This window comes from Pan troglodytes, chromosome 3 (genome assembly GCF_028858775.2).
Source record: "Pan troglodytes isolate AG18354 chromosome 3, NHGRI_mPanTro3-v2.0_pri, whole genome shotgun sequence".
Taxonomy (NCBI): Eukaryota; Metazoa; Chordata; class Mammalia; order Primates; family Hominidae; genus Pan; species Pan troglodytes.
Window position 1 is genome coordinate 36,527,175 of NC_072401.2, and position 19,675 is coordinate 36,546,849.

At 34.4% G+C, this 19,675-nt stretch overlaps 1 protein-coding gene across 6 annotated transcripts in view; it reads right to left on the bottom strand.

The window, feature by feature from the left end:
* Window positions 1-19,675, bottom strand: part of ARAP2 (ArfGAP with RhoGAP domain, ankyrin repeat and PH domain 2) — a 173,235-nt gene that overhangs the window by 146,693 nt on the left and 6,867 nt on the right. For all 6 annotated transcript variants that reach the window (XR_010156526.1, XM_016951436.4, XM_063809457.1 and 3 more), the window contains exons 2-5: window positions 11,304-11,362; window positions 10,125-10,201; window positions 9,283-9,374; window positions 7,283-7,636 (exon numbers count right to left, since the gene is read on the bottom strand). Coding sequence is in view for 5 of the 6 variants with exons in the window: in XM_016951436.4 (XP_016806925.1) it covers window positions 7,283-7,636; window positions 9,283-9,374; window positions 10,125-10,201; window positions 11,304-11,362 (582 nt within the window). In the remaining variant the exon portion in view is untranslated. The remainder of the gene's footprint in view (window positions 1-7,282; window positions 7,637-9,282; window positions 9,375-10,124; window positions 10,202-11,303; window positions 11,363-19,675) is intronic.

The window sequence follows — 19,675 nt, forward strand, 5'->3', positions numbered from 1 at the left end:
TCTCCCCTACTTCTCACTGTTGGAAAACTGTCTCTCCACCTTCACTCAACATAATAGTCTAGTTTTATTCAATGGAGAGAATAAAACAGGAGGTTTTGGGGCTGGGAGACTCAGGCATGGCTATATTAAAGCAGAGGAATCAAATAAAAGTCTACATCATAACTATCAATACTCAAAGTCCACTTTCCCACGAGCCACCCAAAAACTGGTTACCAGGCCTGGCGCAGTGGCTCACCCTGTAATCCAGCATTTTGGGAGACCTAGGTGGGTGGATCACCTGAGGTCAGGAGATCAAGACCAGCCTGAGCAACATGGAGAAACCCCATCTCTACTAAAAATACAAAAATTAGCCAGGTATGGTGATGTGTGCCTGTAATCCCAGCTACTCAGGAGGCTGAGGCAGGAGAATTGCTTGAACCTGGGAGGTGGAGGTTGCAGTGAGCCAAGATCGTGCCACTGCACTCCATCCTGGGTGACAGAGCAACACTGTGTCTCAAAAAAAAAAAAAAAAAAAAAAAAAAAAAAAAAAAAAAAAAAAAAAACTGGTTACCAGGCCTATAACATTCAGGAAGAAGATTCATTTAAAAGATACTTGCATGAGGCTTCTGTATGGAAATACATTACTAAAAAACCTACCATGATCGTCTTACAAGAAACAAATAGCAAGGCCCATCAGAGCCTACGGTGCTTCCAATCAGTTTTGCAGTATTTTACTCTAAATTGACAGCTCAAGATTAACATAACATTTGAGAAAAACACCACTAAGGTAAAAGATAGGGACAAAACCACTCCTCCAAAAAGTTAAAAAGAAATAGACTCTACAGGAAAGCTTCAAAAAAAAAGTATTAGTATCTTCAGAGAAGTAAAAGGATTTATTTGTGAAAAAGTAACACTATGCCATAAAAAGAATAGTCAAAAGAAAATGTTTTGTATGTTAATTACAGTATAACAACAACAACAAAAAAACTGGGTTAGGAAACACAACTGAAGAAACTTCCTAGTGAGCAGAAAGGGAAAATGGAAAAGCTGGATTTTTATCAGTGTTTCAGGGCAAGAAGTCCAACACCAAACTATCAGAAATTCTAGAAAGAAGAAAAGTAATTGAAGAATAAAACAAGAAAATCTCCAAGAACTGAAAAATAGGCTATGTATAAAGTATCAAAAATGAGATTTCTCAATATTACCTCTAGATTACTATGGATCTAGAATACAAATTACTGATCTGGAGAAGTATTATTTCCAGTTAAGATTTCTAAAACATAATAAACCAACAATAACAATGTTTAGGGGGGAAAAAGACGTCTTCAAACATGGAAGATCTGAAAACATTGACTCCCTATCCACCTTTTCTCAGGAAGCTTCAAAGAGTTGTGCTTTATCTAAAGAAAAGATGGAAAGACAAAAACACTAGAGAGAGGCATAGAGAATCCCAAAGATGATACAAGGGAATCCCAAGATGTTAGTGTGCACTCGGCCTGGGGAACAACCAGCCCAAACTAAAGTTTTCTTAGCGGGCTATAGGATGATGAAATTGATAGGTATATTTATTTTGGTTACTTCAGAGATTCATATGTTGAGGAAGAATTTTCAGGTGAATGAGTACACATATTAAAAATTAAGCAAACAGGCCGGGCACGGTGGTTTATGCCTGTAATCCCAGCACTGTGGGAGACCGAGGAGGGTAGATCACGAGGTCAGGAGTTCAAGACCAGCCTGGCCAAGATGGTGAAACCCCATCTCTGCTAAAAATACAAAAATTAGCCAGGTGTGGTGGCGGGCGCCTGTAATCCCAACTACTCAGGAGGCTGTGGCAGAGAACTGCTTGAACCCAGGAGGTGAAGTTTGCAGTGAGCCAAGATCAAGCCACTGCACTCCAGCCTGGGCAACCGAGCGAGACCCCATCTCAAAAAAAAAAAAAAAAATCAAGCAAACAAAAAAATCAACAATTATTATTTCAACAAAAACTAAACACTGTCAATGAAAAAAATTAATCATACTATGCTACATTGTTCAAAAATGAGTAGCCTTTATAGTTATACTATAAAACAAAATTACAGATATCTAAATATTTTATGTAACTATTTTAAAAGGATAATAGGAATTGTGTCTAGAAGGGAAGGAGGGAACTGTGGTTAAAATGAATAAATATGATCTTCCATGGTGGTACATCAACAGCTAATCCCTAACACTGAAAAGTTAAAAAAAAAACAGTATAAAAACAATAAGACATACAAAACAAATGCTAAAGTAACTACAAAAGAGTTGAAAGTGGCTGCCTCTTATGAAGAGGTTGGAGGGAAGAAATGTCACTTTTTTTTAATAAGCTATGTACTACTTTCTGACATTTAAACTATGCGCTTTTAAAACAATAAAAAAAAATGAATTCTGAAAGTTCAGTGTGAACACATGATTTCTTTGCCTTGTATTTATCAAAGTATGAACTGACTAGGACTCATAGTAACATTATTTAAGGTCCTCTGCAATAAAATGGTGTCCTGAAAAAAAAAAAGAAAATCGAGGTTTATTGAGCATCAATTAAGAGTAAGGCCCAAAGTTACCTACTTTTCCAAATGATTTCACAGAGATAGTCTTGACCTCACACATTTATGTGAAAAATGGAGGTTCTAAGAAATTGAGTCACACAGCAAATGAATGATGTCTGTCTGATTCCAAACCCTATTCACTTCTCTGCAGCAAGGATGGCTGAAAGGAATTAACCAGGTAATTTTATGGAGAATGAAACTTTTTTCCTCCTCAAACTACAAAAATATTAAAGTTTTTTATTTCCTTGGCACAATGTTTACAAGTAGCTAGTGCTTTGAGAAATGCCCAGCTAATTTGCAGATTAAAAAGAAAACATACTTTTTATCAAGGATTTCAGATTCACTTTTAAGATCAACAAGGTGACTGACATATAACACCCTAGTCAAACATGGACTTGCCAACTTTCTGCAACACCTGCCTTCACCGCAGCCCCAAGAAAGCATACCAAGAGACCCAAGGCACTCAAACACTTGCGTAGCCAGGTGGGGAACTGTTCCAGTAAAGGAGCCTTGGAGACTGGATGATGACATGGAAACCAGTCACTGACAAAGACACAAACAGCATAAGCTCTGAACTCCTCCCAGGTCTTGGGCTATTGGCTTCTGGGAGCTCTGACTGCCAGTCGTTGTCTGAGCTCTGACCTTTCCTTTGTATTTGATTATTGGCTTTTTCACTTTCCCTAGTTACCTGTTCTCTGAACATGCTTTTCACTGGCAGTTTCTCTCTCCTGGTCCTAGAACCCAACTGTCCATCTTCAATAAAATAACTCCAACCTCCACCTGCTCACTATCTCAACCCTCAAGTACATCGAGATATCACCTCTATGAGTGCCTTTCCCTGTAGACAGAAGAGCATTTTACCTAAAAATGCTAGTTAAAATCTTATCCATTTTGCAAAGGGCAATTCAACTGCTACCCTCTCCTTCCAGGAAGGTCTTTGAAGAAATGCTTTCTCAACCCTTGGTAACCTCAGGACTCTGTACTCTGCAGACCTTTTTGCTCCAATTATTATACTTTTGTCTTTGGGTTTTATCGCTATTCACATATATATTTCTTTTCTGCACTAAATGGAAGCTACAAAAAGACAAGTAACACATCTTGCTCATCTGTGTCCTCCTCCACCTCCAAGTGCTGACTTAACCTCACATGATCAACTTTAGCTGTCTCAGGCTCACACTGCAACATCAGTCCTTCTCATGGCCAAAAAAAAAGTTAAATTTAAAAAAAGAGGAATTTCCCCAAGTAAGAAAGTCCTAAAACATTTCAAGTAAAATAGAAATTCTTTAATATACAGTGCAGTTTTTATAAAGATGCTCTCTGTGTTATGCTGAACGCACAAACATCTTTAGAAAATAGTAATGCAAAAATTCAAAAGGGTTTCCTTATTGCAGATATTCTTGGAGATGTTAATTTATGCATCTCCTAGAAGAGGCACAGCCATCCAACCATGTTCTCTTTTCTTTACAACAGCTTCAAACATTTCTCTTCTGAGATGCATATTTGGGAAATGTTGGAATAAATTATATCCAGTCTTTCATATTTGCATCTATGCAAATCTGCTGAAAAGCTTAAGTTTATTATTTACAGCTGAGAAAAAGTGAAGAAGATGATTTATTTTAATCCTCAAAACCCAGTGAGAGGTTTTTAAAAGCAAGTATCACTTATTAAGCTTTTCATCTGCTTTGACCTGTTTGAAATACAGCCCCCCAAATTCAACAGTTTATTGTTTCTTTCACACAGTTTTTAACCACCAGTTTTAGGGTTGTTATATTTAGGTCAATCAAATATTTAAACAACTTTTCATATTTTAAACTGGAAATGTTTCAGTATTTCTTTTGTTGTATGGTGTTATGCAATTATATTCTTAACCAAATATTGGGCAATGTTCACATATTAGGCATTGATTCAGAATTGGCATTTCCATTTCAAAAGTAAATAGACAACCATGCGAAATAAGCTCAGATTGTGAATGTGATTATTTTGCTTAATGTCATTCATTAAATAAAAGACAGTTTCAAACACTATTTGAAAAAGTATAAACTAGAATGTGTCTGTTAGTTTTTAAATTGTATTTTGACAATTGTATTTTGATAATTTATGTGCATGTCTTTAAGGGGGAAACAATTATTAAAAAAGAAAACCCAAGAGTTCACTACCCTGTTAATGTTTATCAGTATTATCAATGGTTCCTGGAAATTTTCATCCACAAATATGTTGTTGAGTTCAGCAGCTTGTATTACAATGTTCTTATAAATTGCTGTTTTAGAAAAATTAAAAGAAAAATATGTCTAATGCTAGGTTTCTCACAGATTCATTCCACAGAAATCCTAAGCATCTACCACGTGCTAGACAATGTTCTGCTAAGGCTATCACAGCACAAGAAAAGCAATGCGGATGCCTGTCCCCACGGAGCTTGTATGAAATAAATAAACCATTTGGCCTGTAAGCCCTGTAGAAGAAAGTAATTAAGGGAGTGATGGGGTGGCAGGGGAGAGCAACAGTCGTAGTAGTAAATTTGGTGGCCAGGGCTTAAATGCAAAGGAGACATTATAGCATGAATTTGAGAGAGGTTCAAGCCATGTTACTCTTGGGGAAAGAGCATTTCAGGCAGAAAGAACTACAAATGCAGAGGCCCCTAAGGAGGACCTCTGCTTTTTATTACTTCTGTATTTTATTCGACCACAGCCTCATTCATCGGCTTACATATTGGCTACGTCTGCTTTTATGCTATAACTGCAGAGTTAAATACTTGCAACAGAGACCATTTGACTATAAAGCTTAAAATATTTACTACTTGACCCTTTACAGAAAAAGTTTGTTGACACCTGCTATATGGAGTTTGGAATCCCATCTCAATCAGTGCTATCTGCATCAAAGAGACACGCAGCCATGAGTTAAACGAAACTCAGCAACCACTGCATAAGGAAGGGGTAGGCATCACTTTGTCTACTTTAATGAACATCTTAAACCCTCACAATAGCCTACAGAGCCTAATTAGGAAAGGAAAAATTCTCGATTCTACTTCTGATTTAATGAATGCATGCCTTTTGGCCAGCTACACATATTTCTTTCAAGTCATAGCAATATAATCACGTAGAAGTGTTTTAAAATTTCTTGGTGATATACCAAGCCCCTTGGTTTATTTTCTTATATCCATTCATCCCGGTATTTTGGTTGGGGGTGGGGTAGGGGGGAGCTTTAGGACAGAAAATGCAATTATTTCCCCTAAAATGGAAAAATATAAATCCAGAAAACTTACAGCATCTAACCTTAGGCAGGTTCAGAATAGAAAGAATGGAAAGTCAAAGTTCTGAAAAAGAGAGACAGAATATATTGTAACTGTCCCAGAGGTGGCCAACAATAGTGAAACTTTCTCAATGTGCCTGGAGCATAAACAGACCAACCCTGTAAAGAGCAAGATCTCACCTGGGACGCACAGGAAACCACAGCCGCTGGGGGCTTTGTACTCAAAGTCTGTTTTTTCTTCCAGTGATACTTTAAGAGAGCACTTGGACCTCCCTAAATACTTGGATTTTATAAAAATGAAAGATTCAAGAATATTCAAGTTCACTGATTCATTCCACTAGTGTTTAGACCTGAGCACTGATCCACATGTTCGACATCTGAATATGCACTTACCAATAATACTTAGGACTAAAAAGAACAAGCAGAGGGTTTTGTCATCATAATGTAACCAGAAAGAAGTGACACACATAGCTGATAGTAAGAAGTAATCTGCTTTGGTTTATTCAAAATCAAATTTCCTAAAAGAATGAAAATATATAAGGTATTAACATATAATTGCTAACCATACAATTTTGGGGTGTTTTGCTATCTTTTGAAATGTTAATTCCTGCTTCTACTAGTCATCTGATGCTGCTTCTGGTAGTTTTTTTTTCCAATTAAAATTATTTTAGATCAAACCAATCCTTTCTAGAAATGACACACATTTCAAGAGAATAGGAGTGAAAACCAGCACACTGTAGGGACTCACCACATTAGCTACTGATACATGAAAGCTTTAATCTCAAAATAATGTAATAATTCATGAAAAACATTTCAAGTAAATATTTCAAAAAGACATCTAAAAATTAGGATGCCAGTAAACAATTCTAATTAAATATAATCCTTCCCTAAAGATTTCTCAGTACTGTAAAATGCTTAAGGGACAAAAGTTTCTTTGTAAACATTTGTTGATAAATCCAAAGAAAAGTATAATATTCACGGGACTCTGACCTTCTGCGTAACATACAAAAATCAAAACAATATATCAATAATAGTGAAGACCTAAACCTAACAAAGATGTACTTTTCCCTAACAACAATAAGCCTTGTATTCTCAAACAGAACACTGTTATGATATGAGCAAAAGCCAAACAGTGTGGGCTGAGTAATACTAACTCAGTCTGTCTTGTTTTTCTTTGTTACATACTGGGACACAGATTAGCACATTTTGATGCGAACTTAGAAGGTAACATTAAGAAATTAGATGTGAGGTCATAACTTTCTATTTTAATTTGCGACTCTGGACCTTAATGCGGCATTGCATTGCACATCTCTCTCCTTATGTCTAAAGAATAGCACTGGCAAAAGTGTGCTGAAAGTCCCTAAAAATGGCATCTCTGTGTATGTGTGTGTGTGGAGGTGGAGTGGGGGAACAGCAACCCTGGAGGTTTAGAAATGAATAAACTTGAAATTTTAAAAATATGCCACTTATGAAATAAATGAATACGTACATACCCTTGAGGAGAGAGTTTATCCAGCCATCCTGATTTAACCTTCTTTGTAGATGCTCCATAAAAGCAGGCATAGGGAGATATTGCCTGTGAAGAAATGGCTGATGAATCAGCATTTCCACTTGTTGAGCTTAACGGATAACTGTGCCTATGAACGGAGTCCAAAATCAAGGCTTTTTGAGTCCTAGATTTAGATGCCTTTGAATTTTTTCTTCTTAAACTCTGAAAGCATTCTTCTACTGTTGAGTATTCTGATTCAGAAGCAGTGTCTATCAAAAAATTGTTTTTGTCCTCTCGAGGTATCCAAATATCTTCCACCTTGTCCTCGCTTATTTTCTCCTTTCTGTTATCGTATATGCTAAACGGAAAAATGATGTAAACATTTCAAAGTGCTATATGTGATTTAAGACATCAGTGACATTTTGAAAATTTAGAAATAACTAATAACAGAAACATAAGGCCAGGAAAATCCTAGAGTTTCCATTAACCCTATTGAAAATTTTTTAAACTCTTCCAGAAAAGCTAAGTAAAATTATTTCATTAACCTATGACATTTGAATACTACTACAAGTTTTTTCTTAGGTATAATTTAATCTTATCCCTTTTATTTTGGAAGGTTAGGGGCAGGTGCTAAGAATGGAGACTGGGTATATTCTTCACATCACAATTTAAACATCTTTAATAGCACAATTAAGTGGCCAGCCCAATCCCTCTGGGCAACATGACGGACCATTAACTCATCTATATGGAGATCTTATTTCCAATTTGCTTACCCCTCTCTACTATCCTCTAATCAACTCCAAGGACCCCATGTTTCACCACAATGCAATAAAACAGAGAGTATGCCTGACTGCTGAGAGCATCAGTATTATTTTGCAATGTTGATGAGGAAAAATATTGCAGCACACTGCTAGCTAGAAAGCAAGAAAGGGTCAGTGTACATTCAGGAAGTAAAAGCTATGTAATGCACAATATTTATTGGAATGCATTCATAATAGCTAAGCATATTTCTACAGATTCAAGGGATGACATAATAGATCAACTCATTCATTAATGCCAAAGGACATTTTTTGCTAATCAATGAAACAGATATGCCTGGGCTCAAATTACATCTTTCTGGATATAGCATTCTAAAAACCATTACTGCCTCAAAGAATAATTTAGCCTGGCCCTTTCATATTTTGCATTATATTAGATTATGTCAAATGTTTACTAAAGATGTTTAATTGTTTAGCTTTAACTGAGGGAAACCTATAACAATGTTAGCCTTAGAAAATGAAAGACAAAAATAAAATGAATGTCCCACTAAAAAAGTATAATTAAACTGTTGGCAATACAAAAGAGGAATGCTTTGGGGGATGAATATTCCGTTTTCCATGATGTGATTATCATGCTTATATCAAAATACGTTATGTACCCCAGAAATATATACATCTACTATGTAATCTCAAAAATTAAAAATTAAGAAAAAGAAAATGAAGTATCAGGTAATGTGCCAGTATGCCAAGTTCCAATAAAGCTGAGAGAAAAATAAAATTGAAGTTGGTGCATACAAATTCTAACTCTGTATGTGATCCAAATAACTGGATAATTGCCATGCTTCTTGCCAGTGCTGAAACTCCAATGAAAAGAATATATTATACTTGTAAAAGTCTGCAACTTGCATAGTGATGTTCTGCACTGCCCTTTTCTCCTTTTTATTAACATAACCTCTCATCTTTAATGTGCAATCATAGTCACCTGTATGTGCTACTGTGGGGAAGGGGTGTGGTTTCCATTAGAAAAAGACAAAAATAATCTGCCACAGAATGCAACTATTTACTTGATCTACAGAGCATAATTCAATTAATAAAATGGGTGCTGCTATGCTTACATTTAGAGAGGAAAAAATTGAACTTATCAACATATTTTCTCTGACACACAATATTATACTATGAATGAGAAGTCAACATTTTATAACAGTTTATTCTAAATAGTTAATCATCATCAATCATGATCTCATACCTTGATTGGATGATAAAAGAGTTTGTTGCAGTAGTTGCTTCCCCTTTGAGTGCTTCTTCCTGGGTCAAAAATTCATTCTTTATAGATCGCTTCTAAAAAAAGCAAACAAACAAAAAACACATACTGTTTTGCTTTTTGGTTTGGGGATTTGTTTGTATGTGTAGCAATATTCTACAAAAATCCATAATATCTGAGTTTAGTTTTATTAAATAAGTCTAATTACTTAGATCAATTTTCAGAAAAAAAAGATAGTCTACATTAAACAGACTTTTGATTTTTTTCACTATTTTATTCAAATCGTTAACTCATCAATTCAAGTAAGAATAAAAGAAGATGGTAACCAAAAATAAAATTTATGTACTTTTACTCCTTGATTCATTTTTGTCTTCCAACTTCTCTTTTGTCAAGACCAAGAAATAAAGTAGCAAAAGAGCACAAGTAATAGAAAAGAATGAGTGATAAACTAAATAATTAAAATATATACATAATTGGAAATCTATGCACTTCAGAAGTCTGCACTTGGCTACAAGGCAAAGCAAAAATCTAGAGAGTGTTTAAGTTTTATACAGTTTGTCTTTTGTTTAATTAACCCAACTTTGTGGCAATTTTTAAAACTCACTGTCCTGGATTCCTGAAGTCATAATAAACGTGTGTTTCTATAATGTATATTGAAAGATACAGATTTTACCATAATTTTACGGAACAAAAATTTTGCTGACTGGAAATCTCAATCTTCAATATAATGCCATTCTTCAAATAGCTTGGAGAAAAATGAAGAGGTACAAATAGGCAGAAAAGCAAATAATTGATTATGGAAAACAATTAAAATGTATGGGACTAACCTTGGAATTTTCTAGTCTCTGGAAGAGAAAGGTCTCTCCATAAGGAAAGATGGAAGATGAATTCTCCTCATTTGAATCTTTTAGGGGAATTACAGGATGAGAATAGAAAGATGTGAATAATGTGAAATACTGTTTTTAAAAAAAGATTAAAAGCATGAATTTTTTATGGTATTATCACAACGTAAGCTTTATTCTGTAAGAGTCCAAATTATGCTAATTCTTTTCCCCAAATCAATTCTCCCCATCTTCTTCTTGATATAACACACATGGTATCCACCACTTGCTTCACAAACATAACTCACTGCTCCTTAAATTGCAACCTGTCACATATGTCCTTCCCAACCTCTAGGATCCACATTAACATAACCAAATACATTGCCCACATACAAAAGAAATTGTCATGGTGCCATTTATAATGCTAATTCCTAAATAAGGAAATATTCTAAATGGCAGAAAATTAAGCTTAATTCTATAACTTACAATAAATAATTATAAAAAGGTCACTAACATAATAGCTAGATATCACTTAAAATCCCAGAAGGCATTTAATATAATTCCTCTAATGCCATAGCTACTAATGCATCTGTAAATAAATTATTTCAAGAGAAGTTCCACCATCCTTGAATTATACTAATCTACAAAAAAAGAATTCTCAATATTTGCATTTCTACTCTGGCAAAAATTTTTCTTAAAAATTCAGTACCCAAGTGTTTGACATCTTATTGTCAAAAAGAATGTTCCCAAACTTGTATAATCAGAATTTTCAAAATGAAAGAAAAGCCTCTGTCACTGTTCAATTTGCCAGAGCAACAATGACAGCCCTTTCCAGTTACCATGGCAAAATCACTTTCCGTACATATATCTTTGTTCTGTAGCTCAAACTGCCAGAAACCATTTAATTTAGTTAAATGCCTGCAACTGTGGCTAATGATAAATGAAGCTTGTATAAAAAGAAAACTTCTTACATTAGCATGTACAAATTTCCAGGAGTCAGAGTGTATGTTATTGCCTTTTATTCAGTCCATTTTAAAAGTGTCTGAAGTACTATGAACACTGGCAGACAGTTATTTCCATTGTTCCCTATACCACAGGTGGGCTGCCTTCGCAATCATGATTTTAACACAGTTAAGACTATCAAATGAGCTCTAATTTAAGGAGACATTAAACACATAGACTCACTTTGCCATGCCACAGATTTTTCAGTTGAGGTAGCAACATTTCTTCTTTCACGGAAATAGCTTAAAAAGCAAAGGAGAAAATACTTATGAGTGAAAATATTTATGATATTTACGAGTAAAATTAAAATTATTAGAAAATATTATGAGAAAATATTTATGATTTATATTTAAGTGAAGGATTTATTAGAGAGCTATACATTCTTTTGGGTAGAAAAAACAATATTCAGAAATTAATTCTGACTTGAAAAAAGCTGAATAGCCAAATTCCACAAATGTATTTTTGTATTTAGACTTTTAAAGGAAGAAATTTTCTTTGCAAAGGACATTTTGTACAAGTGTTTGCTACTCACATCTATAATTTACAAAAGTAAACATATTTTTCCAATGCTAATATGCACATAAAGTAATTTCAAAACTGCTAGTCATATCTCTGAAACAGATTTACTAACTAGATGTCAGTATTTGTGTAGCTTTTTGTCTTTAGCTTTATAATACTGAGTCAAAAATGTGTCTGGCTCTGTAGACACAATATGAAAATACACACAAGATCTTTCAAAGATCTTACAGTCTCGGAAGGAAGATATTACAGGGCAATTATTTAGAATACAACATGATAACAGCAGTGGCAGAGGTAAACATTGTAGAAGCAGAGGGTGATGAAGGCCTTCTATCATATAACAGAGTTCTCCTTTCCATCTAAAAAATGGAAAAATAGCTTTTAAAAAGAAGAACAAAACTGGCAGATTTATACTACACAATTTCAATATTTAATCTAAAACTACAGTAATCCAGTCATTGTGCCATTGCTGAAAGTACAGACATATAAATCAATGGAATTGAATAGAAAGTCCACATATAGAGTCCCACACATCTTTGGTCCATTGATTTAAGAAAAAAGTTCCGAAGAAATGCGGTGGAAAAAGAATAGCCCTTTCAACAAATGTTGCTGGAACTGGATATCTCAATGATGAAAAGAAATGAATGTCAACTTTTGCTTCATATCATGCACAAAAATTAACTCAAAGTGGAGTTGGGACCCAAATGTTTAATGCTACAACTCTAGAAATTCTGAAAAATATGAGAGAAAAATCATTGTAACATCTGAGTAGGAAAGATTCCTTAAATAGAATAAAAAACGAAAACCCTAAAAAACATTGAAATTTAGTATTTACCAAAATTTAAAACTTATAATGTCACGTACTAGTGACAAGTGGTTTGCCCAAACCAAAAAAAGGACTCTTACAATCCAGTAATAAGAAATACAACTCAATTTTAAAATGGGTTAACCTGCCATGGTGGTGTTCACCTCTGGTCCCAGCAACTCAGGGGGCTGAGGTGGAAGGACTGCTTGAGCCCAGGAGGCGGAGCCCTGCAGTGACCCATGATCGTGCCACTGCACTCCAGCCAGGGCAACAAAGCAAGACTTTGTCTCAAAAAAAACAAAAACAAAGCACACACACAAGAACAAAAAAGAACCAGCATGGGCAATATAGAGAGACCTTGTCTCTACAAAAATAAGTAATAATAAATGCTATTTTGTTAAGCCTGGGCACAGTGGTTCATGCCTATTATCACAACATTTTGGGAGGCCAAGGTGGGCAGATTTCTTGAGCTCAGGAGTTTGAAACCAGCTTGGGCAACATAATGAAACCCCATCTCTACAAAAAAAAAAAAAAAAAAAAAAAACGAAAATTAGCTGGGTGTGGTGGTGCATGCCTGCAGTCCCAGATATTTGGGAGGCTGAGGTGGGATGATTACTTCAGCCCAGGAGGTTGAGGCTGCAGTGAGTCATGACTGCATCGCTGCACTCCAGCCTGGGCAACAGAACAAGACCCTGTCTCAAAAAATAAATAAAATAAACAAAATGGAAAAATGCAAATAGTTGTATCACAAAATATATGAATGTGTGATACCACCACATACACATTAGAATAGCTAAAATTAAGGCTGTCGATATCAAGTGTTGGAAAATATGTGGAATAATTAGAACATTTAAGTAATGCTGGCAGCAAATAAACAAACAAACAAATATATAAATAAATACTGCTGGCAGGAATGTGAAAGGGTGCATCCATTTTAGAAAATTGCTTGTATTTTCTTATAAAAATAAACAGTCACCAAACTTCAAGGCCCAGCTATTAACAATCCTACCAAAAATATTGAAAACAGATGTTCACAAAAAGACCTGTATACAAATGGTCACAGCAGCTTTATTCTCAATAATCAAAAACTTGAAAAAACCCAAATAGACATCAGGAAGTAAATGATAAACAAATAGTGGTGTATGGATCCAAGAGACTACTACCCAGCTGAAAGAAAAAAAACTACTAAAAAAAACTAATAATCTAAATAAATCTCAAAAATCATCATGCTGAGCAAAAGAAGCAAGACATAAGAAATACTGTCATGCATGGTTTAATGACAGGGATACATCCTGAGAAATAGGTTGTTAGGCAATTTCATCATTTTGCAAACATCATGGAGTGTACTTACATAAACCTACATGGTACAGCCTACTTCACACATAGGTTACATGGTATAGCCATTATATTCTTACAGGACCAATGTCATCATTGTGTGGTGCAGGACTGCATATTCTATCTTATTCTATATGAGCATGTGAAACAGGGATGGACTGTATAAGAAACTAAGAAACTCTTAGAAGTAACAGAACTGCTCTGTTTATTGTTTGTGGTAAAAATTTCATAGGTTTACGTATCTTTCACAACTCATCAAATTACATGCTTTAAGGGATTATAACTTTTTATATGTATTTTTTGACCTCAAAAGGAGTTGTTTCAGAATGAATTCAGCAGCCAAGCATGGTGGCTCACACCTGTAATCCCAGCACTTTGGGAAACCGAGGTGGGCAGATCACCGGAGGCCAGGAGTTTGAGACCAGCCTGGTCAACGTGGAGAAACCCCATATCTACTAAAAACACAAAACTTAGCTGAGCATGGTGGCGCGTGCCTGTGATCCCAGATACTCGGGGTGGCTGAGGCAGGAGAATCTCTTGAACCCAGGAGGCGGAGGTTGCAGTGAGCCAAAATCACGCCACTGCACTCCAGCCTGGGTGACAGAGTGAGACAGCGTCTCAAAAATAAATAAATAAATAAATAAAATACAAAATACAAAAATAAAAATGATTTTAGCAAACTTACTAATAGGGTTGACATATAAATATCAATTCCATCCCCAAATATCAGTAAACAAAATGAAACATTAAAATGGTGCCAAATAGTATAAGGGCATTAAAGAACTTCCAAAACCTAGAATTATATCTAGCAAAAGATTTGCAAGAACTGAACTGGAAAACATTACTGAGAAAATTAGAAACAAATCTAATTAAATTAGAAAAATATGAAATACTAGATATATGATAATACTAGATAAATAATACTAGATAATACTAGATATATGATAATACTAGATAATACTAGATATACGATAATACTAGATAAACATGACAAAACCCCCTATATGAATCTGTAGTGTCAATGCAATCCTAATCAAAAGAGTTACAGGGAAGAGGGTGTGTGAGATTTAACAAACTGATTCTAAAATACATGTGAAAAACAAAGGACCAATAATGACAAATTTTTAAAGAGTACAGTGAGAAGACATACTCTACCAGGTTTCATGATTTATTATATAGCTGTAGTAATTAAAACACTATATTACTGATAAAAAGGATAATAGACTATTGAACTAGAATTAAGAACCCACTTAAAGAGACCCAGTTATATGGATGGAGCAGGAGGTCATTTTCCTTAGCAAACTAATGCAGGAACAGAAAATTGAATAGCACATGTTCTTCCTTGTAAGTAAGAGCTAAATGATGAGAACATATGAGCACAAACGAGGGAACAAAAGACACTGTGGCCTACTAGAAGTGGGGAAGTGAGAGGAAGGAGAGGATCAGAAAAAATAAGTATTGGGTACTAGGCTTAGCACCTGTGACACAAGTTTACTTATATAACAACCCAGCACATGTACCCTAAAACTAAAATATTAAAAAAAAACAGAGATCCAATTGCATTTAAGCCAAAGACATCAACCTATAGCAATGAGGAAAGTATGGTCTTTTGAAAGACTAGATCACCTGCACATCTATATGGAAGCAAATGAAAATTTACTCCTACCTCAGACAATACACAGAAACCAATTCAAGACAGATTATAAATCCCAGTGTAATAGGCCAAACAATAAAGCTAGAAGATAAAAATAGAATATTTTCATGTGTCCTAAGACATAACAGTTTTAACTCTAAAGGAAAGTGCACGTAAATTTTACTAAATTAGGATGAAGAACTCTTATTCATTAAAAAGTCACAATTAAGGAAAATAAAAACAATATGCAGAGGCAGAAAGATATACTGTACAAGGGGTTTATACCCACAGTTTATCAGTAACTCTTAAGAATAAATACAACTTAAGAAACACACAAAAAAAATCCAATTTAAAACAACCAAAACCAAAATAGGTGAAAGATCTGAAAAGGCACCACACCAAAGAAGATATAAATGTAGCAAAAGGTCAATAAACAAGCGCATAAGGTGTTCAATCTCATTAGTTATCATGAAATGCAAATGTAAACCACAATAAAATAACACTACACATGTATCTACATGGCTAACACAAAACACACAAATGTTGAGGGTATGAAACAAGAGGAATGCACATACACTGTTGATGGTAATGCAAATTCATACAACTACTTTATAAGAACCATTTTGCATTATCTACAAAAATGGAAAATATACATATCCCGTGACACAGCAATCTTACTCCTAGGTCTGTACTCAACAGCCATGCATACAAATATGCCTCAAGAATAACCACCCAAATATATGTCAATGGGCAAATGGATAAACAAATTGGAGATTCACACAAAGAAACACTATTCAGCAATAAGAACAATCTGACATGCAACAACACAGACATATCTCGAAAACATCTTACTGAATAAAGATGTCAGATACAAAAGAGGACCTGCTGTGTGACTCCATTTATATAAAATTCCCAAATAGGCAAAACTAACTAATAGTGAAATCTACAGGTCCCTGATTCAGGAAGTAGGGAATTTACTGCAAATGGTCACAAGAGAATTTTGGGAAAAGAGGAGATGAGTGATGGAAATGTTCTAAATCTTAATTGTTATAGTGGTCACATAAGCATGTATATATTGAAAATTAGTCTATTTTATATGTAAATTATGTCTAAGTTGATTTATATGTGTATACACATATTTACATTATATGCATGTATATATATGTATACACACATGCACCTACAAATAAATATATACATAAAATATTGGATAAGGTAGAAAATATGAAATATCTAACAAAATTAAGAATGGATATTATAGCATATTCATACAATAAAATACTATACAGCAGGAAAAATAAACTATAACCACAGGCACAAACATGAATGATTCTCAAAGTTAAGCAAAATGAGCTAGACTAAAAATATACTCACTTTAAGATTGCAATTTTTTTAAGATCACAAAATGGGCAAAGCTATACTGTTTGCATCAAACCTAAAAGGTAAAACCTTTTTTAAAAGCATCCTTTATGTGTTCATTATGTCCAGATTCTCAATACTTCTATAAAGCTGTAATTGTTTCCTGACATTTGTATACTACTAAGGCAAGTACTTACTACTGATTTGAACCCTTGAGTGGAGCAGTACTCAAATTTTGTACGTCTTTGGTAACTTGCACTAGTAATTAATATTGCTACTTCTTACTGAGCATTTACAATATGCCAGATAGGTCTCAGATTTTTACATATAGGCACACGTGTGTGTGTGTGTGTGTGTGTGTACAGTCATCCCCTGCACATTTTGATCAATGACAGACTGAACACATGACAGTGATCCAATAAGAACATAATGAGAATGAAAAATTCCTATTGCCAAGTGATGTTGTAGCCATTGCAACACCACGGTACAACACGTTATTCATGTTTGTGGTGATGCTGGTGCAAGCAAATCCACTGCACTGCCAGTCATATAAAAGTATAGTGCATAAAATTATGCACAGTACATAATACTTAATAATAAGTGATCATTTTACTGGTTCATATATTTAATATACTTTTTTATTTTATTTTAGAGTGTACTCCTTCCACTTATTTTTTTTAAGATAACTGTAAAATAGCCTCAGTCAGGTCTTTCAAGTAGTATTCCAGGAGAAGGCATTGTTATCATAGGTGATGACAGCTCCATGCATGTAACTGTCCCTGAAGACCTTCCAGAAGATGGGAACGTGGAAGAGTTGTAAATTTTATACCTTTTTAAAAATTAATTAAAAATAGAAAAATGCTTATAGAATGAGGATATAAAGAATATTTTTGTGCAGCTGTATAATGTGTGTTTTAAGCTAAGCGTCATTACAAGAGAGTAGGAAGCTTGAAAAGTTAAATTAAAAAGTTATAATAAGCTAGGGTTAATTTATCATTGAAGAAAAAAGTATTGCTATAAATCTAGTGTAGCCTAAGTGTACAGGGTCTATAACGTCTACAGTGGTGTAATGTCCTCGGCTTCACCTTCACTCATCACTCACTGACTCACCCACCACGGTAAGTGCCCTATACAAGTGTACTATTTTTTATATTTACACCATATTTTTACTGTACCTTTTCTATGTTTAGATTTGTTTAAATTCACAAATATCTACTATTGTCTTACAATTTCCTACAGTTCAGTACAGTAACATGCTATACAGGTTTGTAGCCTAGGAAGAGTAGGCTCTACCATATAGCCTAGGTGTGTAATAGGCTATACCATCTAGATTTGTGTAAGTACATCCCATGATGTCCAAATAAGGACAAAAGCACCTAATGGCATATTTCTCAGAATGTGTGACCATCGTCAAAGGACTCATGCATGTGTATACACACACACATATAGCATACAGATAAAAAAAATGAGAAATAAGATTATTATCTGCATTTTTAAAAGTAGGTAAAATTGGCACAGAAAGGGGTTAGGTCACTTACTCAAGTTCACACAACTCATAAGTAACTAATCTGAGATCAAACCTGGGCAGTCTTGTTCCTTATCCAGGACCTAAGCCACAATGCTTAACTTACATTAAAAAAAAAAGATTTTGAATATTTTAAGTATATCCATTAGTGGAATTTTTAAGGAATATTTTGTTGGTTTTACCAATAAATAAAATGTGAAGAAAAAAGTTTGTGATAATTTGTATTGATTTCCTCATGTAATATCTACCTACAAGGGATTACCAAATCTATCAACCAAGTTCAGATGAACTGCTGGAGATGAAAAATTGGCACAAATATAGGAAGTAAGTTGTTTTGAAAACTCTTGAGTAGCAACTTACATTTTCATTTATCTATTAATAAATTATCACAACCTTTCTTATATTCTAACACTTATTATGCCCAAAGCAAAAAGCAAGTGGCTTTCTTTAGCTACAGCTCACATTAATTCCTTGTATCAGCCCTGTGAAGTAGGACTTGGTATCCTAATCCTACCAATAAAGGCGGGAAATTCTGCCAGCGCAAGTCCCACAGCTAAGAAGAAGAAAGCCAAGATTCAAGATCAATTTTGTCTTTCTTTTCTACTATTTTAACACCAGTTATCCTGAAAACTGCTTTTAACTTTGAAATATAAAGCATGTTGATTTGTGAAAATTAAAAACTGAACCATAGTCATCATCCTCTCCTGTTCTTACACTTGTATGATGTTAGCCTAGTTACTTAAAAGTTCTGAACCTGCTTTCCACATTTATTAAAGGGGGGAAAATCCAGGGCCTGCTGCCTAGGAATATTACGATGATTAATGAGATGATGCTTTTACAGAACATAAGGCAGTGGCCTACATAATATAAAAACTCAGCAAAAAATGTTATTTTTATTACAGAAAAAAATTGTTGGTCCTCCTGGTAAACCTAATGTGTGCATTTGTTTCTTAAAGTCCTCAAAATGAACACTTCATATTTGTAATAGTTGAAAAGTGTCAACAACTTAGGATAATAAATTGTTTTTAAAATCAAACATTATACAACAGTTATTATATAAAATATATATATTAATGTGGAAAAATCACAAAAATAGTAAGTAAAACACCAAACTACAAAAGAATATCATTTTCCTTAATCAAAAACATCTATAACAATGCTATCGCATCTGTAGTAAAAGTACAAAAGCATGCACGAGTAGGATAAACACCAGTTTCAGAATATTGGTTACTTCCGGGCACAAAAGAAGGAGGCAGAAAAGTTAGCTGAATTTATTATTTCTTAATAAACTAAAGTCTGGGTCCACTATGGCAAGATTTTTTTTTAATCTAGATGGTATTATATGGTAACATGATATTTTGCATACTCTTATGTATGTT